This window comes from Harpia harpyja, chromosome 17, assembly GCF_026419915.1.
Source record: "Harpia harpyja isolate bHarHar1 chromosome 17, bHarHar1 primary haplotype, whole genome shotgun sequence".
NCBI lineage: Eukaryota > Metazoa > Chordata > Aves > Accipitriformes > Accipitridae > Harpia > Harpia harpyja.
Window position 1 is genome coordinate 19924202 of NC_068956.1, and position 24236 is coordinate 19948437.

At 40.0% G+C, this 24236-nt stretch overlaps 1 protein-coding gene across 5 annotated transcripts in view; it reads right to left on the minus strand.

Annotated features, from left to right (window-relative positions):
- Positions 1 to 24236, minus strand: part of ALKBH8 (alkB homolog 8, tRNA methyltransferase) — a 54168-nt gene that overhangs the window by 20893 nt on the left and 9039 nt on the right. For 4 of the 5 annotated variants that reach the window (XM_052812744.1, XM_052812745.1, XM_052812746.1 and 1 more), the window contains 4 exons: positions 23473 to 23604; positions 22632 to 22727; positions 21122 to 21226; positions 17330 to 17400 (listed from right to left, as the gene is read on the minus strand). In XM_052812744.1, the coding sequence (XP_052668704.1) occupies positions 17330 to 17400; positions 21122 to 21226; positions 22632 to 22727; positions 23473 to 23604 (404 nt within the window). The remainder of the gene's footprint in view (positions 1 to 17329; positions 17401 to 21121; positions 21227 to 22631; positions 22728 to 23472; positions 23605 to 24236) is intronic. The other variant, XM_052812747.1, reaches the window with a different exon arrangement.

Here is a 24236-nt window from a genome sequence, read left to right on the forward strand (position 1 = left end):
CTTCTTTCTTTGTACTATGGAAAAAGTGTGTCTCTAAATATACCAAAAAACTTAAAAGAAAAAAAAAGCTAATAATACCTACTTGCGGTTTTAAATAACTTGTCATGATGCCAGGTTATTTAAGAAAGAGTGTTCCTGACGAGGGAGCACATGAAGCAGTGAACAGCTTTCAAGGGTAGCTAAACATCAAAGCAAAGGGACACCCACATCATGAACATTGTTCCTGTGGCATACAATACAGCAAAACGCAAAAACCAGAAAAGAATCCAACATAAAAGAAAAAGGGAAGAAAGTATGTTTTTCTTAACTCCTCAGGGAATGAGAAGTCTGCACTGCCTTTCAGTGCAATCGTACTGCACTTCATGAAAGAGCAGGAGGATGGAGGTGAATGACTGGTCTATCAAATAAGTAATGATCCAAAGGCAAAACGGAAATAATGCAACAGGGCTATAAGGACAATGTTGATAAGGATTTCACTGCTACAGAGTGGAATGACATTGTTTTTCTAAGCTTTGGCTATGATGCAATTTGTATTTGATGTTAATAGACCACCTTAGACGAAACATACTCTAAAGCTAAAAAAACTACAATGTGGAACGCTTCTCAAGTCTCTGACATTATTTACTAAATTTTCAGAGAGCAAAGACAAAGACATTATCAGCCTACATAGCAGTTTCCCACAAGTAAAACAGATGAAAAAGAATGTCTACTTCAAAGACAGCTGAGAAGTTTAAAGCCCACACATGGAGCTTGAACAACACAGTGGGGCTCTATGCAGAGACAAGAGCCTGCTGGCTTACACAGGACTGAGGCAATCAATCAGTAACACACAGTGCCTTTCAGGGCATAAACCATGCTAAATTCCAAAATTTGGAATTCAGAAAAAATGCTGACTTTTAAGGGAAAACAGAATGGGATTATCTGCTCCAAATAATCCACATCATAGGAAATTTATCTTATGTAACCTATGCTGATACTTACAACCTATATCATGGTCTCTAGCCATACTTCAGAAAATGAGTGCAACGTTGACAATAATGATGATGAAATACTTTAGTACTGCCTACCTCAAAAATCTCTCAACACATGCACAGGCCTCCCCCATATCAGATTTATGCCAAAGCACACCATCTCTTGCTAAGCCAGCAGGCACTTTGGCACTACAGTGATGCTAGTCAGATGCTTATTATACTTACTAGGTTTTCTTTCTTCAAAAATTGTATTCAATTTTCCATCCATGCAATGCATTACTATCTTCCTGAATTTTCTGTGTCATTTTAAGTATCTATATATTTCTTCCTCTTAATTGAAGTCTAGCATATGAATGTTTAAAGACTATTTCAATATACAGACAATACTTCATTCTTTTCTCTCGGAGGTCTCTCTTTGTTATGATTTTCTTCATAACCCCAAGGAGGAGAGTGTATCCACTGAACAGCATACCAGTATCTCTCCTAGCTATTACGTATGCCATTGACTCCATGATACAAATCCTCTTGCTGTCTGTACTGTTTACAGGATTTGGGTAGTGCACAAGAAGAGGAAAACTACTGCAATGTCCAAGCTAACTCCTGTTGGATGCAGAAGCTTCCAATCCTCTGCAGGCCCTGTCACAGCTAGCTGGTATATACACCGCTCTCCTTTTGTACCCAGGGATGCACCTCTTGAGGTTCATCAACTCCAAGTTATTAGAAGTTATTAGTCACCCCACTAGCTAGGTGCTGGCTCCTCGTGATGTCCAATGGGGTGGCTGCTCTGCCTAGCCTCGGCAGAGGTTGGGATGCTGGTGGTACTTCTGGCAGCGTCACACCAACTTCGGATTGCTGCTGTTCCCACTCCAAGGTCTCTCCCTGCTGCTACAAATTTTTATGATTCACTCATACGTCTTCTCAAGCTGACTCTTCTTTGTTTCAAAAGCCTCTTTGTAAATCCAGGGTTACTGTTTAATCTTGCTGATTGAACAGCCAGACTAAAAGAAGAACACAACAAATCTAATCCATTAAAGCCTATCCATCAAATATGCCAGTTCCTACTAACTCTGAAAGTATCAAGTTTCTTTTGTACATTACAGAACATTATCTGTGGCCTTTGCACCTTCCCAGATCATTACCTGTGTTAAAACTCAATGTTGAATATTAGACTCCTACATAAGAGATTTTTCAATCCCTACAGTAAAAAGCAATAGTTCCATTACCACTGCAACCCTCTCTCTGCCACCACAGGTATAAATTTCTCCTTTCCAGAAAATGCTACCCAACCCCAGCATATGACCTTGATGTCCTTTTGTGAATCCAGAGACAAAGCAGCAGTCAAGTTCTCAACAACATCCAGTTTATTCAATTTTGCTAACATTCCATTTTCATCCTTTAATAAATCGCCTCCCTAGCTCCTAGCTTAAACTCCTTTAGGACAAAGAAAGCAAGAGGCTAATGCTGTTAGTCTTCATTTAATTTCTTTCATTGACTTAGCCTCCTCTGCAATATTTTCCATTCTTTCAGTCATATGACTTCCCTCACATCCACGGGTGCTTCTACACTGACATACAGGGAATTGCATCCACCTACACCAGGGCAGAATGTGCCTCAAATGTATGAAATCACTCATTTTCCTTTCCAAACGAAAGGACATTTCCAAGATTTTGTATCATTTGCTCTCAGAGTACAGTTCAACGGAAGAGCAGAAGAGGACTCTTATACCTCCTGATCCTAGTGGCCTCCAGTTGGCTTAATCTGTTCAAGAAATAATGCCCAGACATCACAAGAAAGCAGTTCTGCATCCTCAAATACATCTCCTCACACTTGCACTTAATGTATTACTCTATGTCCTGAAAGCAAATAATATTTATTTACATGTTTAGTGCTGTACCAAATGTCTACCGAGAAACCACTGAACAAGTCCTTACAACACAGACACAGCTGTTCCGTAATGAGTACAACTTTATATGCAAGTATGATGACATCTACAGGATTCTGGTATGCACCAGAATTACGGAATTTGTAATTCTTTCACACATTAAAAACTTGCAAGTTCTCAACAGATTTTCAGTATCTAAGTAGAAAAGGAAACACTTCAGGGTTCAAGAAGAGCATATCACCTTTTAAAATCATTTATCATTTACAAATACCTATGGAAACACACACTATAATCAGCAATTTCCATGGTACTGAGGTTGCAAATACATGTAGCAGGCCTCTCTTCAATGATAATTTTATTTCCATGCTACCCTACCTGTACACTTATCACCCTGTCACAGACCACTACAGCCTCTAATTGCAAGTTTTCTACAACAGAAGTGGTGTAAGGGACTGTGAATACGGCCTCCACGTAACATAAACAATAATTGATACAAGACAAACTAGGCCTTGGCTCAGTAATACTGCCAAACATGGAGTAAAACACCTACAGTAATGGGAGAGTCATTTACAGGAAGAGGACCTGAAACAGTTACATTCAAGGTGTACACTCTTACCATGTGCTAGTGTGGCACAGACCAACCAGCTGTTGTGTAATAGCCCAAGCCCTTACACTTTCAGGGTATTTCAAGGCATGGGTAAAACATGCTGCATGTTCATTATCCTGCCTAGTGGAAAACCATCTTCCCTCACTCTCTACAAACATTGGGGTTGTTCATCAGACTTTAGTCTCCTCTGCAGGTCTCAGCTTTCTGCCTGTAATGTTGTAGTAAAGGAATCCAAGCTAAATGTAAGTCATAGGGTGGGAATAGTCAATTCAGTTCAAGATTAAGACGTCTACGTTTGGGCACAGATTTTTAAAAATCCTATTAGGGAACGGAAACCTGTGAAACCAGAGACTAGATGTATAGTTTAGCGTGAGCTGAATCACCCCCTAGGCTGGACTGACTCTATCCCCATTTATTACAGAGGAGCTCAGGTGTGCAGTGCACATGTACACACCTACTTGTACACACTAAAATTTCAGTGTCTTAATCCTGGACAGAATACCACTGACAACAAGTTATTAAATAAGGCACCCAAGTATAGATTCAGCAGATGCCTCAACTCTGTTTAAAACAGTCCTGCCCTAATTAAAACCTCTTCCTGCACTATATCACTAATCTTGCCCTCTACATACTGAGAAAGTAGTACGGAAATAGTCCAGTGCTGAATATCTGTAATTCAAAAAGATTAAATGATGAGTTTACTCAGCCTGAGTTTGAAACAAAGGTCAACTAGCCCTTCTCACAACTCCATCTAACAACTGTCCCAGAGACCACTACCACAGCAGAGAATTGCCAAAATATAAGACATGCAAACGGTGCCTTCCTGAACTAATTTTTGCATCATACCTCACAAGAGCTGACAAGACACAGTCTTTAATCTATTGCTATAGAAACTACCATATGGCCTGTTTCTTAATCCTCTACATCTTCACTGTAAAAGGAAAATCTACTGAGGAACAAAGATCTGGGCATAAATTTACAGAAATGGCTTAAATACATAAAGAAAAGTCATTCCTTAGCAGATAAAAGCATGTAACGCTTTAAAAAAAAAAAAAAGGAAAACAAACCAAACACCAAAGAACGAATGAAAGCCATCTTCTTGGTTAATGATGTCTCCTAGGGCCATAAAGTATAATTCAAAACACAGCATGACACAGAAAGACTTCTTTAAAATAATTTGAAGAAAACTGTTTTATCAATTCACTCAATTACTATGTTTCACCCCACGGAAGTACTACACATCTGACATATACATATTACTTTAAAGCACGTAAAACAATCAAAAAGGAAAAACACATTTTGAAGTTTAGATAGGCAGTATTTCAACACTGCTGATTTTCATCACAAGCAACATCATGTCTTTATTCTCTCATTCCCTCCATTTGCTTCATTAGCCCAGTGTCTTCACATAATGCAGCCAAAAGTTATACAAAAGGACTCTACCAGGGCCTCAGCATCTGGCCCTGAATTTACAATGGCTTGCATGAACGTGCACTGCAGATAGAGGTACACAGTAACAGAGGAGGAGGAGGAACAACAAGAACACCTCACAAGGAACTGTGAAGTGTCCAGTTTTCACTGCTTTCAACTGCACCATCAACCTTGGTTCCTCCCAACCATTCTTCTGTTGCCCCAGCAAACAGAACAGAGCTTCACCTGCACTGCCCCTGCACTGCACCAAGAGGCTGCCTGCCTACTTGCTTCTCCTCTAGGAGCACACCTCTCCCCCTGCCTTGAATCAGAATCTTTCTGTCAAGTGTATCAGCATCACAGTTTTGACAGCTCTGGCTCCAGCATACTTTTAACCACTCTAAATTGCCAGTTCCTCAATGAAAATTTCCAGAGTCAACTCTACTGAAATAAGTCTGTGGAGAAACTCCTTCTGAAACACTCAATATAGCTGGAAAGAAAAACAGAAACTGAACATTACAGTATGCAAAATGCTCAGATTTGTAAAGCTAATATAAATGCAGACAGACTTCAAACCCCATTTGCTACACTTACTGGTATTATAAAAGTCCAGTTCAAAGCCAAGAGACAATACACCACAGCAGGAGCTTAACAAGTTAAGCTTGTCTCTTTCCTTACTGACTACTTGTGATTATTATTATTGACTGACTATTTGTCATTTCTACCTGAAATTTGCCACAGTCTTAAAATAGGCTCCTATGACAATAGAGATGACATCACTGGCTAATGAAATTAGATTTCTTTATTGAATTCCAGAACTGAAGTACAGCTAAAATGTAACAGCTAAAGATAACGACTTTTTAATGCCCCAGAGTTCAGTCTGTTCCCTGTTAATTTGTGGCAGATACCAGGATTCCATTTCATGAATCAAGTACTGATCTTCTAAAAATATCATGGGGAATAGAAATAACTTCCACTGATAAATCTTTCACAGAAATTAAAAATTCTTTAAAAAAAATAAAGACATTAGTAACTACTCAAAAAACAATACAAAGGTTTCTATTAAAAAAATTTAACTGTATTTCAAGAATTACAATCCAAAACCTGATTCAAAAATAACTTCAGCTGTAAAAATATTAATTGAAACGTAAATTTAAATGCTCTGTTAGTTTTCTTCTATTACAATGATTACATTTTTCACAGGAATAAATAGCAACTTCATATTTAAACAGTTAATTCATCTCACCACCACTGAAAGGTAGTTCATGTATCACAGTGAAGAGTACATGGGGGGGGTGAAGTGGAACAAGAGAAAAAAAAAGTTTTAGTTTAAAAAAAGCAATATCGTGCATAATAATCTTTTTTTCAAGATTTTTATCTATCTACAAATTTCCTACCACATGAAAAACAGCTAGAAAACTCTAGCAATAGCAAGACATTTTTTAGAGAGTACATTTGCTTCCACTGAAAAATTCAACATCTCTATTTGTCTGTCACAGTAAAGCTATAACAGCCGGACGTCTAAGAATTGGAAATGAAATGATGCTGCCTCAGCATACAAAATAAGCACACAACAGAAACAGCAAAAGCCTGGAGACAACAGGTTCTGTTCAAACAGAATCAAGTTGATAGAGCAATTATGCAAACGTTTTCCTTCATTATTTAGCAGCTATGACCACAGTCAGAAAATCTTAAGGCCTACTGCAGACTTCAAACATTTTAGAAAGTGTTTGTTTCACTCACAGTAGGATTTTGGTGTGATTGTGAGAAAACTAACTGGAACTATATGACATTTTTCATAGCATCTCTATGTATTTTTCCATGTGAAACTGAGTGGATTTCATTTTCAAATTCCTCCTAATTGCAATTTTTTTTGTCTCTTTCCACATTCACCTCAGATGCACTGCTGATGCAACTGCCCAGAGATGTTCAGGAGACCACGAGAACATTCTTCCCACATCCCTTTCTCAACACTACCAACTCCAAGAAACCACAGGATGCTAAAAAGAGCAACCAGCTGACTGGGAAGAAAACAAAGTGGTATGAACCAGAAGGAGCCGCAGCTTTGCCTTCCCTCTCAGCAGGCAAAATAATGGACCACATGCGAGACACATAAAAGTGCTATACAGAATGCAGTAAGGCAACTTCCCACTCTAGCAGACCCAGGAGAAGTATCTCAGCAAGTCACAGCATATTCTGCACATCAGAGATCCCACAGCAATCATACAGGCTGCCCTTCCTTCCTCAGCAATGAAGTAGGATTCTAGCCAGTTTAGGAGTTATTATGCCTTGCATAGTGGGGAACAGCTTTATGGAAATGCACTGTACATGACAAGTTTTCTTCTTTTGTGGAGAGGAAGGAAGGCTGGTATGAATCCAACAAAAGGAAACAGAGCTTTGCAGGGCTATTTGCCCAGTATTGGCCCCCTGGTAGTAAATGCCAGAACTCATAGACTTACCACAGGGACAACTCATACAAAGAGGCACCTGGAAACTATAATGTCTCTCCAATATGAAAGGGGAGAAAAAAAAGGATATTTTTACATACAAAACTTTAAAACACTGGCTCTGTCATAGCTTAGCTTTGATTTTGTTCCTCCCAAGTAGCTGAGGAGGTAGTGGAGAAGGTAAGATCTCCATGCTGTTGTCTTGTTTCTCAATAAATTACTGCCACACAGCTTCTAGAGAAATAATGTGAGTATCATTGCTCTGGGGGCAATTCTGTCTGAATGCTCTTCTTGTAGCATCTCACTGCAAATCAAGATTGGTTATCAGATTCCTACAGCACCTGAGAGAAAAATGCTTGTCTGCATTAGTTGCACACAGCAGGTGTCTTGCTGTTGTTACCTTTCGCTAAAATAGGAGTTAGCCTATAAACAACCATGGCTGTGGAAGGAGGCAATTAGGTATTGCAGGACAGGTTTCCTCTGAACAATTTCCATGAAAGCTGAGCTTCCAAGGTCCTTACAAAGGTTAAAATAACTGATCAGGTGGAAACATCAGCAGGACATGTTGATATCTGTGAACAGAATCCTGTATGCCAACAGGCAAGAGACATCCAGCACAGAAATAAAAACTCAGAACAGTATGTTTACTGAATATTCACCTTTCCCAAAAAAGACAGTAAGACTATTACAAATATTCTCATGAAGGGCTGCAGGCTTTGTTGCTTATCTCAGAGGGCACAATTCAACGTTCAATTATATCAACAGAAAGTTCTCCCTTGATTTTGACAGGTCTTGTATCTGATCCAAGCTCAATGACACTACATTATGATATGACATGGACGGAAACACACAGGACATTTATAAGAGCAAACGCAAACAGGAGAGACAGATTTACGAAGCCTGATGCATTTAACTTGTGGTGCTCAGGACACCTTTCACACGGAGAAGCTCTTCAGTAGTTTTCAAAAATGAAATACTGGTTTAAATGGAACAAACCAACTAAATTTGGTATACAATTATAAATACAGTCCCTTGGGGTTTCCAGCTAAATGATAGAGAAACCACTGCAAATCACTACTCTCAAGAACTGATGTAATCCATAACTGTAAGAAGGGTACAGCTCAAGAAACGTGTCTTGCAGATCTGAAAAGCACACTATCGAGCTTCAGGAATCCCACCAGACTCACTTGAACAAACTTCTGAACTCAGCATTAGGTTGTAGTGATTAAAATTAATGTCTTCCATTTAGGTTAAGAGACATTTTGGTTCTGCCAATCCAATCTCTCTTTAAATATTGATCGCTATTACTCCTCTCTCACCTACTACAATCATGCTGCTAGCATGGACAGAGAAAAAACTTTGGTGTAGCCACTACCAGAGTAACTCTTTAAGTAGGTAAGATGCTCTCTGCCTTCCCTTAAAAGAAAAATAAAGCAATGTAAATATAAACAATAAATGAAACTAAATCAGCAACTAACCAAGATAAGCAAAATAAGATTGGGACCACAAAGTTAACACAACAATATCCAGTGCCTGCCTACCTTGTTAGAGCTCATACAAGACACGAAACAGGTGCTAACTGTCAAAGGCTGGGTACAATCTAGACTTTCTAAAGGCTTCTGGTAGCCTCTCTCAAGCAGCTATTACAGAAACAGCTGCTCCTATAACAACTACAGGTTTCTGTTTATTAACCAAGACAGATTAGAAATAGAACAGATAAGAAGCAAAAGTGTTGGAAAAATGGTCAATTATCAGCCTGAGAGATGAGTAATAGCAGCATACCTCATTCTATCAGTTCTAGAACAACCATTAGTCACATATTTCAAAAGGTCTGGTGGAGTTTTTCTTTCTAACATTGCTCTGCTTTCAAGGCTTAAGAGAGTCACATCTTTTCTTTACAGATCAAGGCACTTAATATCTGCAAGCTAAGACATGATGAATATGTGTTCAGATGAACAGAAGTTAGGCAGAGGTCAAGGATGATCCACACACAGCCCCACTGTTTAACCCTGAGCCACAGATCTGACTCAAAACCCTGAAGCTTCCCTTTCGCAGACATTAGGTCAGGGTCCTAGCCAGCGTGTCACGGCAGTTCTCAGTGTTTATCCCAGCCTTCTGCCAGGCCAAGGCACAGGGATAGGAAGCAGAGTAAGGCATTCAAGAAGGAAAAGCAGAAGCTAAGGAGAAGAGAATGACAAGCCTGGGGCTTCCACATCAGGGCTGGATATTAGGAAAATGGGACAGAACAACATAAATCATAGTATGGTGCCAACACAACGCACCCTTCAGGAAAACTATGACTGCGCTTCACCCTCTGGCATGGGGCAGTGGGTATCCCACAGCAGTCTTGGACAGAACGGGGCAGAGCTGATGAGGAGGGACTGCAGGGTGTCTACTGGGGGTAAGATATGCAGCCAGGAAGGGAAAATTCTTTCCTGGGTTAGATACACTCATAGCACTACCTAGCTCATTATAGAAATGCTACCTCTGTATTTCTAAAATTCTAATGAATCAAGGCTTACATGACAGCATGTAAAATGGCAAATTAGGAAAAGCTGAAAAACAGAAATCTCAATATTGATCAAGCTCCTGCTGCAAACCTGCAAAAGGAAATCTGGCACAGGCTTTAAGTAGGATTTTTTGAGACAGCTGCAAACTTGGCCAGGTTCCCAAGATGAAGTACTGTAAAATTACATATCTTTAGAGACACCAAATGGAGGCACTGAAAATAACACCTAACTCAAATAAAAACAGAAAATTCTCAACAGAAAGGACTGTTCCCTGTTTTGCAGTACTTTGTTCAAATTCATGGACACAGGACATATGGTTTGCCATTAAGCTTAATAAAAATCACTCTGAACTACATTTACCCCATTGCCTGTCTTCTCCTACTATGACAACTTCTGAATTAAAGAAAGTTGTATTCAATAACACAACATTGAAACTGATATTCATTAACATTTTCAGTGTATCAGCTCCTATAAAGAAAGGGTGAATGTGGTGATTTATAAAATGCCATTACAAGCCCACAAGACATTCTGGAAGTCTCACTTTATTCTGCAGTTTCCCAGGAGATGCCAAAGAAATGGGTCAAAAACAGAGAAGTGATTGGGCTGAGACCCTCACTTTTCCTGGAGTATTAAGGTACAAGACATATCGCTGCTTTGCCCTCAAACTATTTAATGGTTTTTATAAGCTAGGCAGAAGTACAAAGTAATAGTGAGATTTTTCTCCTTCAAATCAAGTTTAATCTGTCTTGTAAACTCCCCAAAACACAATGTTTTGCACCAACTAGAACAAAATTGAGCCACTTGGTTTCTCTGTGCCTCTTGACAAAGCTGTTCCATGTGACTGAACATGGGAAGAGACTCTCATACCTACATTTCCGCCTCATTTCATACAAGTGTAAGAACTTGGATTGCCATCGGTTATCTGGTGCAAGACAAATGCAGTGTTGTGAAGAATCATGCCCTTATTTTCTTCTCAAGATTGTATGTTCATATTTAAAATGAACATATATACCACAGGCTAATAACTATTTCTTTTTCAACATAAATCAAGTTTGCACAAACAAATTAAACTTACAATAATTCCTCTAACAAAATAGTACAAAGCACATTGTTACTGGATAAAGTCATTCGCCACTGAGGAAAAGACTGATTTTCAATAATGCGATTTAAGTTGCAAGGTATCACTGAAGATGGCGGTGGCACAAAGTGCAGCTGGAGACATGTCACTAGTGGAGTACTCTAGGGGTTGATACTGGGGCTAATGCTGTTTAACAACTTCATTAATGACCTGAATGATGGGGCAGCATGCACCCTCAGCAAGTTTACAGACAATGCAAAATTGGGATGAGCGGCTGATATACCAGATGGTTGTGCCACCATTCAGAGGGACCTGGACAGGCTGGACAACTGGTGCCAACATGAATCTCATGAAGCTCGACAAGAGGAGTGCAAAGTCCTGCACTGGGTCAGGAGTAACCCCATGCATGACTACATGCAGGGGGGCTGATCAGCTAGAAAGCAGCTTTGTCAAAAAGGACCTTGGGGTCCTGGTGGACAAGAAGTTGAACATGAGCCATCAACGTACTCTTGCAGAAAAAAAGGCCAACAGTCTCCTCAGTTACATTAGGAAGAGCACTGCCAGCAGGTCAAAGGAGATGCTCCTTCCTCTCTACTGAGCACTGGTGAGGATGCATCTAGAGTACTGTGTCCAGTGTTGAGACTGGGCCTCCCACTACAAGAAAGATATGGACTTATTGGAGCAAGTCCAGCACAGGGCCATGAAGATGATTAAGGCATATCTTTATATGAGGAGATGCTGAGAGAGCTGGCACCAATCAGCTTGGAGAAGAGATGGCTCAGGCTCAGTTAAGATGGCTCTTATCAATGTGTATAAATAGCTGATGGGAGGGAATGAAGAAGAGTGAGCCAGACTCTTCCTAGTAGTGTCCACAAACAGGACAAGAGACAATGGGCACAATTTAAAACCCATGTGACTCCACCTAAACACAAGAAAACAGGGGTTTTTTACTGTGACAGAGGTCAAACACTACAACGGGTTGCCCAGAGAAGTTCTGTAGTCTCCATCTGCAGAGATATTCAAAACACAGCTGGACAAAGTCTTGGACAACCTGCATTAGCTGACCCTGCTTGAGCAGAGACCTCAAGAGGTCCCTTCCAATCTAAACAATTCTGTGGCTGTGTGAAGATAATATAAGAAGTTTGAGAAGCTATGCTGATAACTAAGGCACTAGGCTAGGAAGGCACTTGTGTTTAGTCCCCTGCTCTGCCACAGACTTCTTTTTCATAAGCCAAAGCATTTATCTTAGTTATTAGTTAGTAGAATCTGCCTAACTCAAATCCTGGAAGGGCAAGTGTCCTGGTTTCAGCTGGAATAAAGTTAATTTTCTTCCTAGTAGTTGGTATAGTTGGATTTTGGATTTAGGATGACAATATTGTTGATAACACACTGATGTTTTAGTTCTTGCTAAGTAGTGTTTATACTAAGTCAAGGACTTAGCTTCTCACACTGCCCTGCCAGCAGAGGCTGGGAGTGCACAAGAAGCTGAGAGGGGACACAGCAAGCACAGCCGACACAACTGAACCAAAGGGATATTCCATACCATATGACATCATGCCCAGTATATAAACTGGGGGCAGTTGGCCAGGGGCCACCACAGCTCAGGGATTGGCTAGGCATCAGTCAGTGGGCAGTGAGCAATTGTATTGTGTATCACTTGTTTTGTATATTCTATTATTATTTCCCCTTCCTTTTCTGTCCTATTAAACTGTCTTTCTCTCAGTCCACAAGTTTTTTTCCTTCTGATTCTCTCCCCCATCTCACTGGGGGCAGGGAGGAGTGAGCAAGCAGCTGTGTAGTGCTTAGTTGCCAGCTGGGGTTAAACCACAACAAGCACACAGACAATCAAAAGAAAAGTTCTTTCATGACTTAGCATAAGAACAAACTATATGAGGTATCCTGCTGTCCTGGTTTCAGCTGGGATAGAGTTAACTGTCTTCCTAGTAGCTGGTACAGTGCTATGTTTTGAGTTCAGTATGCGAAGAATGTTGATAACTGATGTTTTCAGTTGTTGCTCAGTAGTGTTTAGTCTAAAGTCAAGGATTTTTCAGCTTCTCATCCCCAGCCAGCGAGAAAGCTGGAGGGGCACAAGAAGTTGGCACAGGACACAGCCAGGGCAGCTGACCCAAACTGGCCAACGGTGTATTCCATACCATGGGACGTCCCATCTAGTATAGGAACAGGGAAGTGGGGGCGGGGAATCGCCGCTCGGGGGACTAGCTGGGTGTCAGTTGGCGGGTGGTGAGCAATTGCACTGCGCATCATTTGTACATTGCAATCCTTTCATTATTACTGTTGTCATTTTATTAGTGTTATCATTATTAGTTTCTTCTTTTCTGTTCTATTAAACCGTTCTTATCTCAACCCATGGGTTTTGCTTTTTTTTCCCGATTTTCTCCCCCATCCCACTGGGTGGGGGGGAGTGAGTGAGCAGCTGCGTGGTGTTTAGTTGCTGGCTGGGGTTAAACCACGACACCTGCTTTCTTTTCTTCCTCTGAAGTGTCTGGTTAGCCAACTTCTGAAATAGGATACAGAACCAGTTAGGTTGGAAGCTTATTTCTTTATGGCACTTTTTATTTAAATGTATGCATTTACTGTTTAGGAGAATAGAGAGAGGACAAGACATACAACTTTGTTTATGTATGTTTTCCATTATGTTGCAGCCTAACCTATTCAGGTGAAAAAAAACCCCAAAACATCACACTATAGTGAGAAGAAGATACATTACTAAAGTTTGCTGCTGTATATGCAACTCCAATTATTTATTATCAGAGTGTGTAAATTTCGTACATGGTAAGCTTTAATGGGAATAGAGTAGGGGGCTTCACTCCTAAAATAGCTAACTCACATATTACTGCAACTGATACTTACATTTTAAAATCAGATTAAGAGCTAAGTGCACAAAAACACATAAAAGAAATCATTAAAAGTTGTAAAAGTACCAGAAAGAAAAGCCATTAAATAATGCAGCATTTCATAGGCCACTGGCCTGTTTTACTACACATGTGCTTTGATTGTCTGCACCTGAAAAGCCCATTAATGGCCCATTATGAAAAGGCACTGAAACTTAGGAGCTAACTAACAGACTGTATCCAATGCTTATGCCTGAAATACCTACAAATGGCCCAAGTCTGGCTGTTTCCCTGATTGAAATGTACACATTCCAAGTTTTAACAGCATCATAATGCTCCAGGCAGTCCACTTCCCAGAAAGGCTTGTGCTTCTCAGGTGATTAAAATCATTCTGCTTTTGGCCATCTCTGAGACCATCACAAAGGTGTGCTGTAATATAATCATCTAGAAATGCACTGCCTATGGTGCCTCATCAATGATGTAACAGAGCATTTGTGCCAGAGTCAGCCTTTTAATTGAAATTGAAAGGGTAAGAAAGCCTGGGCCTGCAGACTGAGGCAGAATATGTGAAACGACAGCACCAATATAGTTTTTATAAAGTAAACTAACTTTTTTTTTTATTTACAAGATCAACATAGGAAAAGCTGTAAGTTGGGATCATCTGCTGTTGCTGTGCTGCTCTGAATGCTCAGCATGTATTAGAGAAATTAAACTTAGGATGGATAAACTGCACAGAAGATCAATTAGAGCCCTTCTCCTAGAGGAACTGCATCAAAGAAATGGATGTTCCCATGTGCTACCTAGCATGGAGGTGTTGACACTGTTACAGACAACACTGCAGTTGAACAGAGGAGAATACATGATCTCCAAGACAAGGCTAAGTGCAGAAGCCACATGAGGAAGTAGCCCCTAGATTGGGAGATTCCAAAAGTAGTAAGAACTCTACTGCTACTGTGCATACCACCCTCACGACTAATCCCAGATGTTCCTCTCTAGAGTGGATGCTTTTGTGAATGGTGGACAAATACATCCATGGTCAGGCTGAGAGGACTGGCAACACTGACACTCCATTTTCAAGCAACCAAGAACACACATGTGCCACTGCCACACATGTTAATGAAAAAGTGATCCTTCCTTAGACTCATCCCTAGTCCCAGGAGCTCCACATTCACTACACAACTTGTAAGAAAAGAGGAAGTCGATGCCAAAGCCCAGAATAAAGATTCAAAACAGCAGTACTAAGTGAGACCCTTTGAGCTCTCCTGGACTGCAGCAGGCTGCATCTCCCTCTCAGCGAGACGCCTCTCAGAGCTCGCAAACTTTTAAGTTTGTGAAGACCGGAGGTCTGTCACCAAAAGCCAACAAGACTTGGGCTGATACTCTTTGCTCCTTGAGGCTTGACCCTTCACCTGTTGAGAAAGATGCCAAAGCATTTGACATGAATATTTTCACTGAACTCAAGGGGAATTTTTAACAGGTATACCTCTTCTACTTGCTTATGTATCTCTTAGTGCCTTTATGCATGTATGTGTACTAACCTGAATACACTATAGCAAGTATATTACAAGTTATCACTTTTCAAATCTATACTTAAATTACTGCCATGAACTTTATTCAACTGAATGACTCTCAGGCTGTTATTATACTCATAATCCACTTCGATATAAATCGTTGACCAAGTCTGGGACTAGGAGTTGATCCAGCTGCACCTAGACTCTGACAGTTTAGAAAACAAGTGGGTCTTCTCTGAACCTCGTGACTCAACAGGAGGGTCTCCCTTACCTTTTTACATTCCCGATCTCTGTACAAAGTCACAAGAAATCAATTCTAACTCCATTTTTCTTTGTATATTTCTCTTTTACCCTATTGCATTTTTGGTCTCTGTATACCTAATTTTAGTCTGATTCTAACTTAATTTTCCTGTGTACGTTTCATCCATGTATTAAGTAATAGAGTGAGCCTTGCCATCGCATCCTGTGAAGTCGCACTTTTATATAAATTCTTATTAAATAATTTTTCTTTTACTAATACCATTGGAAGTGATTCTTTAAGCGGTCCAAACCACTCCATTTCATGACAGAGGGTTGCAGTCAGTTCATCACATGTGGTCTCTGCTGCTCCTTCCTCCTCAGGGGGAGGACTCCTCACACTCTTTCACTGCTCCAGCATGGGGTCCCTCCCACAGGGTACAGTCCTTCATGAACTTCTCCAACATGAGTCATTCCCACAGGCTGCAGTCCTTCAGGAGCACACTGCTCCAGCATGGGTCCCCTGCGGGGTCACAAGTCCTGCCAGAAAGCTTGCTCCAGCATGGGCTCCTCTGTCCACAGGGCCACAGGTCCTGCCAGGAGCCTGCTCCAGCCCAGGCTTCCCACAGGGTCACAGCCTCCTTCGGGCATCCACCTGCTCTGGCATGGGGTCCTCCATGGGCTGCAGGTGGATATCTGCTCCACTGTGGACCTCCATGGGCTGCAGGGGGACAGCCTGCCTCACCATGGTCTTCACCACGGGCTGCAGGGGAATCTGCTCCAGCGCCTGGAGCATCTTCTCCCCCTCCTTCTTCACTGACCTGGGCATCTGCAGGGTTGTTTCTCTCATATTCTCACCCGTCTCTCCAGCAGCAGTTGCTGTTGTGCAGGTTGGTTATTTCTCCCCTTCTTAAATCTGTTATCCCAGAGGCACTACCACTGTCACTGATGGGCTCAGCCTTGGCCAGCAGTGGGTCCAACTTGGAGCCGGCTGGTATTGACTCTATCAGACATGGGGGAAGCTTCTAGCAGCTTCTCACAAGCCACCCCTGTAGCCCCCTGCTACCAAAACCTTGCCATGCAAACCCAATACAGAAGGCCAAGTAGCCAAGACTTGCTGCAGTAGTGCTTAAGGGAGAGAAGGTAACACTAAATTTGTAAAACATGGATGGGCAGCAGATGAATCCAAATAGAGTAAAGACACTAATCAGAGCACTGAGACTAGATGATACGGACTGTTTTCAGCTCTACTCTTGATATGTTGCATGACTTCATGCTACTCAACTGTTCTTCCACTTCCCTTCCCACTCTTTCTCTACATCATCTGCATATGTTGGAAGCTGCTGAGATGAGAGTCTATCTCTGCCTGCACCACGACTAGCTCAGTAGGGTTCAGACTTTGACTGGACCTTCTACAGGTAATACATCTACATTATCCTACTGTTGATGTACCGAATATAAAAATAATGGCAGGCTTATGCAGACCAGAGGGAACAGGGGATGACACAGGGAAAAATGGAAGTAGCAACATAAACAGGAGTGATATGCTTTCTAAGATGAATACAAAATGAAGGAAGGTCGATGGAGAACTGGATGCTAAGATTTAAAAATCGGGTATCACTGCTATCACTGGCAAATCTTCCAGTGACATCTCATTGCAGTTACTTATTTAATTAGCATATCACATTACCTTACATGCTTTATATTAAACTCAGATGAGTGTGAACAGACACCACGGAAAATCAAATTAACTTGTATTAAACAATATAAAAATGAAACCTCTCAGTAAAGCATCATCAAAACACATACAAACATGAAGTTTACCTCAGCTCCTAAACTGAGAGAGATTATTTTATCCTCAAAAGCGGAATGTGTATCAATATGAGGAGGAATTCCTGCATAACAAAAAACAAAAAGGTCAGTATAATAATAATAGAATTCTATCTCTATTAGCAAGCTCTGTTTCTATGATGTCCATATAGAGAGCTGGGATGTACGGTTGAAAAAGCAAAATCGTAAATGAGGGAGTTGCCTTCCAAAAGAATTCAGGACAATTGTCCAATTTACATGCCCAGATTAGATGCACACAGTTAACACAAGTGTCCTGTATCATCAGTGGAAATATCTACAAGACAGTTCAGGGCACCCAAAGGCCCCACTCACCCTCTGAAGATGCCAAATTGCTCTCCTTGCTGCAGAGAGCACCTGAAATCACTATGTTCTCCTCTTAGGCAGTTTAGCAGTTAGCACTAGCAGTTATGCTACATTAGGTGATTTTGGGCCTTAGTTCATCTGTGATCATGTATTTCTCCCTCACTTTCTTCACAGAGAAGGAATCATCCCAAATACGCCCTCTATTGCTAAGCAAATGACTGTGCTAAGGGTCTCAGGTGCTTAGGACCTACTACCATAAATGCAGGCACTGCTTTGCAGTTCCCAGGAGAACTCCACACACCATTGCTAGGCCAACCCTTGGGTAGTACATCTGTTGGCATGTGTATGAGTAGACACACATAGTTGAGAATTGCCAAAGGGACAGCAATTTCTTTTTTTTTTTTTTTATTTCAGATCTGCTAATTGGAAAGAAACTGCCATTTCCTGCAGCTCATGCCACACATTTTAACACCAAGTGCTGAAACAGCAGTGTGCATGCCACAGAAAGATCTCACCGCATGGTGGGGAACTGTAGTCAGCAGCAGAGCAAGGTCAGCAGATAGCCTGGGAGAACTGCAACTGTGCATTCCTTTGACACCATAGCAGGCACAGACAGATAGAGTAACTCTTATGTGACCCAAACCAAAACAGTTATATTTGCTTATTAAAAACTCTACCCATGTTAATTTTGGACACTATCAAATTCCTGAGCTGAAAACATTTTTTCCTAACACTGTCAGTCAGCCCTATAAAGTATCCTTATTATATGCCAGATTTTACCTCCAGATGTAAATATTCTGAATTCCATTACGTTCAGTGAAAGCAATACAAATGTTTTACGAGGTAAACATTTAATCTGATAGAAAAATCAGCAAGACTTGTGTTAAAGAATTTTCAGTCATGGGTTTCTCTAGGTTTGCTTTGTTAACAACTCAGAGTTGGGCCACCACCGCAGTGAATGGCAAAAGGTAACTCAAAAACACCTATATATATATATGATTTTAAAAACAATATGCAATTGATGATTTGTCAAAAGAAGTTCTAGGTGTTCTTCCATGAACTCTCACTTCTCTATTCTCCAGTGATTTCAAAAGTCCAATACATTTTCCTGTCTCAACTGATTCTTATTGTCTTGTCCTGGTTCTTCTGAAGTTAGTGGTCGTAGGCAGAAGGTCTCTCATCACCACAGTCACTTATCTTCTTACACATCAAAGATCACCTTTGAATTTCTGAGAATCACTCAGGTTGTTTTATTAATTCATCTTACTCTAAAGTTAATCACTTATCTATTCTTATATCTTAGGTCTAAGATGTATGATCCTTTTTATGTTGATTCAGCTTGACTGGGTTTTAAGCCAGCCATGGTGAGGGCTACACAAGGGACAAATAAGCAACTTATGCATACTGTTTTATAAGTACCTGCATTCTATTAATCGCATCTAAAACAATCTCTAATCATTAGTTATATGTCTGATATGAATAGTCTTAGAAACAATGAGGCTTAAGGCCTAGTTCCCTTTTACAACTTGAAAACCAAGGACACACATCTGTTTGTGTTTGCTTATCATAACTTTGCCTCAGTATAAAGCACTGCAACTCTGCCTTCAGATGCACACTGAAGTCAGTACAATTCACCGTGCAACAGGAGAACGTTGACTGATCTCTTCAGCATCACCCAGACAATTCAATCAAGACCACACCAACCTACCTACCTGCTGTTTATACACCATATATGCAGCACATAGTAAGAGACAGTCACCTAAGCATTCAAAAGTGGATGGTAACTTTCAGGCATAAATCTACAACTTTAAACATTATTAGGACCCTGAATGAAAAAAGTGCCCTCAAAAAGGAATTCATTTAATGTGTCTTAAGTGTGGCCCCTACAGCTTAGATACCCAAAGTCATCAGTCACTTCTTAAAATCTCAAGTGTAACGTCCAGTGACAAGCTGGCTCAGAACACAGATACTAAAGGTATTAATCTGACGGCACTCTGTGCTCATTCATATCCTAACAATTTGCACTTAAGAAAAGGTATTTTGCTCTGGGTTTGTTTTTTTTCAAAAAAACTCTGCTTCTATTCTTGATAGAAATCTACAATTCTAACTAATCTCCTCTGATGTCCCAGCCAGAAGTACATTACTGTATCAGTTTAACAGATTGTCAGATACAGAAACAAATAGGATCAGCTTTTCAGACCCTTGTTTGGCAGATACTGCATTAGCTGTCAGACATTAATTCTGGGGAAAAAAGAAAAAAAAAAAAAAAAAGGCTGTTGTCCTTTCTTCCTATGGACAAATGAGATATCCACTCTAGAAAGCAAGCCAGATATTTAGCCTTGATGATCGACCTTAGCAAAAAGCATAGCACTTGATTTATTCCCTAGAGGTGTGATTAGAAGCAAATTTCTCTTCAGATGTCTCCAGTTTGGGAAAGATTACAGAAGCAGAGGAGTTTCTTATTCCTCAGATAAGGGAACACTGCCTGGATCATACTTAAGAGTCCGTATATCACATATACTAACATTACATTACATGTACTAACAGCAAGAGGTTTCCTGGAGACTGTATGCACAATACAGGGAGCAAGAAGAGTTTGAAGTGAAAAAATGCACTTGACTACAAAACCAAGTATGACTATTTATTCCTGTATCTTTTTATGGTTAGTTTCCATGCTACAGCCATGGACTCTGAAACACCATCAACTTCCATAATAGTGGTATCAAAAACTGTACTTCTAAACACAAGCTCCCAGGTTCAGAAATCAGTATGAAGACTTTCTGGTCATAGAGGAAATACATTTAAGCAGGTGCTTAAATCCTGTCCCTACACCATGTCACATTTAGATGCTACTCTCTTCTGATTTTCAGTTAAGTTGTACTGGTTTGGCTGGGATAGAGTTAATTTTCTTCACAGTAACTAGTATGGGCTATGTTTTGGATTTGTGATCAAAACAGTGTTGATAATACAGACATGTTTTAGTTACACAGCATCAAGGTAATTTCCAGTTCTCACGCTTCCCTGCCAGCAAGTTAGCCAGGGAGGCACAAGAAAAGCTGGGAGGAGACACAGCTGGGACATCAACCAAAGGGATATTACATACCATATGACATCATGCTCAGCAATAAAACTAGGGGTGAAGTTTACCAGGAATGCCATTATTCAGGGACTGGTTCGGCATTGGTTGGCTGGTAGTGAGCAACTGTTTGGGGGTTTTTTTGCATCACTTGTTTTTCTTTGTTTTGTTTTGGGGGTTTTTTTTTGTTTTGTTTGTTTTGGTTTTTTTTAAACTTATTAAACTGTCTTCATGTCAACCCATGAGTTTTCTCACTTTTATCTTTCCAGTTCTCTCCCCTACCCCAATGAGGGGGAGTGAGCAAGTATGGTGCTTAGTTGCCTACCAGGGTTAAACCACAATGTAAGGTAAAGAGCTCAAAATTTTTGAAGGACAAATAAACTTACCTTGTCCAGGTTCATACTGATTTACAGTCAGTTGATCAGGTTTATGTTTGATATAACCCTGCTTCAAGCACTTCTCCAAGAATAGGTCACAAATTTCAGGAAGACCTAGTTATACAAAACAAAACTGTAAGCAAGACAGGATAGCTTTTTACATTTTTATCCTTTCTTTTTACAATAAACATAATAACTGGACAAAATACATAGAAACAGCTTCATAGATATGCAAGTCCATCTTTAATAACGATCACTCTGCATTTGCTGTAACACACACATCAGAATTGGAGGCCTGATCTGCAAGCTCGATGTATTTTTAACACCTCACCATTAGAAAGGCCATTCCTCCAAGGCCTCTGCATTCAGAAGCAGATCACTCCTTACAAATGCAAAGTGCCCTATGTCTACACATAAATAAAAGCATATCAAATCAGAAGCAAAGTTTCCACCAACTACGGTAAAAGAGTTGCAGTCAAGAAGCAAAATTATTATGCAGAAAGTCAGAAGTTGTGCAGAGAGCTCTCTCAAAAATTTACCCCCTAAAAATCTGTTACTGAATTAAATTAAATATCACCAAAAAAACATGCTGAAGTTAAACTGGTCTTGAAACAGGAATGAAAGTTACAGGCCTCCACTGAATCTTTGGTTTGCTATTTTACCTGAGGACTTCACTGTAAAATTCTGTTGGAGGTAACACTCACAAACATGTCAGTAACAGCCCTTCCATGAACCTATTGATTTTTATTTTGTAATTGTTCTCCCCTAATGAAGTGTTTATGCTTTTCTCACACAAAATAGTCTAGCTGTAAGACTAGAGAGCAGCCCAAATATCAATGCTTTTATGATTATATAGCTTCACTGTTAAAATCACAATGTAACCAGAATCCTTCTGTTGGAAGCTACATCCACCCCAGTACACACGCATCACCTTAAAATTCCTATAAAACTTGGGTGTTAACTCCCCTATTTTACCATTTTTAAATCTAAGACTATATGATGACTCACTCACTTTGCTCTGACTCACAGCTCTCAACTCCAAATAAGAGTTATTCAAGCCTTTGTAAAATTGCTTTCAGACCAAAGGAAATCTCATTTTGGTGTGCATCCAGCAAGCCTCAAGCTAGTCAAGTTAAATATACATAGCAGTATACATCTCAACTCCCAAACAAAGAATATGTAATTTGTAACACAATTGTTTTATGAAACAAAAGCTAAAAAAGAATGACAATTAAAGTCCCAAAAACCTTATTTGACTGGACCTCAACAAAGGGCAGCAATGCCTGGCTGCAAGTGATTGCAAAACAAGCTTCAAGCACTTGCAGTAATTTGGAATGGATGTCATTTAAAAGCACTGCTCAGTGTGTGCTTAAGATACAGTGAAGGCTCTCCTTTTATTAGGATCTCACCTCTCCTTTAATTAGGATCTCACATCCATATCTCAGTGAGGCTTAAAGGCTTTATACAGTGGTTCAAACATCAATGCAAAATAAGTGTGATTTAATAGGCAAGTTCTCACCTCCAGGTAAAGGTTTGTCTTTATTAACATTGTTGTTATCATAGCAAAACTCATATCCAAAATGTTTTACTCTTCTATGCTTTAAAGTCTTCTGGGCTGTAAAAACACACAAGTTTAAAGATTAGACTACATAAAGCAGTATAGGCAATTTGCTATGCTTCCCTATTCCATCTGACCTGTTAAACAGAAACATTCTTTAATTAAGAGTTAAAACATGTAAGAAGCGGAGAGTACCAATTTTGTTGAGCCATGTTTAATGCATCTTTATTCTTGTCCTGATCTGTGAACTTGCACTTGATTAATATCCTATGGATATAGCAGGATCCTTCACTTTCACCAATCACCAAGTTACATGTTGGCTAAGGTCAATATAACCCTTTGTGTTGCTCCAAGGAACAAACTTTACACAGAAACTTTGAAGTGAATTCCAAGAACAATTCATTTATTAAGAGAGTTAACTCCACGGAGTTCAAGTGAAAGCACAAAAGCATCTAGAATGTGTGTCTCACTGAATTCTTTTTGATTTAGGAGAAGACACAGCTCCTCAGACATCAAATTACAAGGGTAACTTTCACAGAACAGTCTTGTGCTTGGCATAAGACACTTAAAGAGTTTAGTTGTTTCTGGATGCAGGAATATTATTCCAGTAAATCCATACCAGAATATCAATTCAGACCACTTGCACCCAGGAGCTTATCACTTGTAATATAAGACACAATTTCTAAAATACAGAATAATTTCAAACAATACATTTACCAAGATGTAGACTTCTTGCAAACTTAAACTGTAGGAAAAAACAGCATAAAAATATGGAAGGTCTGCATTTTATGGTTTTGCCCACCATTTTGAGTATCTTCATCTCCTATCCAGTCAATACTTTCCAACATCCTCCTTTCCTCCTCTGGAGAAATAATCTTTTCAATGACCATTAGGCCTGGAGGCAAGCTTGTAGGAACAGCATTCTGCAAGAAAACTAAGGTGTATAGAAAAAGAGAATATTGTCACTGTTTATAGAAAACAAAACCATGTGTTCCCTACAGGGATATTTACTATGTATGAGAATATAGTATAGCTGTAGAAATATTTACTCTAATGATACGATGGAGCCCTCATTGGGGTCTTATCTGGTGAATGAACGATCCCTTTTTGGTATGACAAAACAGGATAAGGCCCAAGTTTTGCATCATGCAAAGCACTTTCCAAAAATTTTACTGCCTAAGAGCAACAAGACCCCACACTGTTCAAATGCAAAACCACTTGTGATTTTCCTGTCAAAATAATGGTAAAAAGAATTTCCTGATCACTTCAGAATTCTACCTGCATTTCATTTTAATTTTCTAGAACTTTGATGATTTACCAAATTTACTCTCTGTCCAGAGAAGCAATCTGTAATCAAATATGGAGATGTATAATGCAATCATAGAATCATAGAATCATTTCGGTTGGAAAAGACCTTCAAGTTCATCGGGTCCAACCATTAACCATGCCCCTAAACCATGTCCTGGAGTACCCTGTCCACTCGCTTTTTGAATACCTCCAGGGATGGTGACTCAACCACTTCCCTGGGCAGCCCATTCCAATGTTTGACAACCCTCTCAGTAAAAA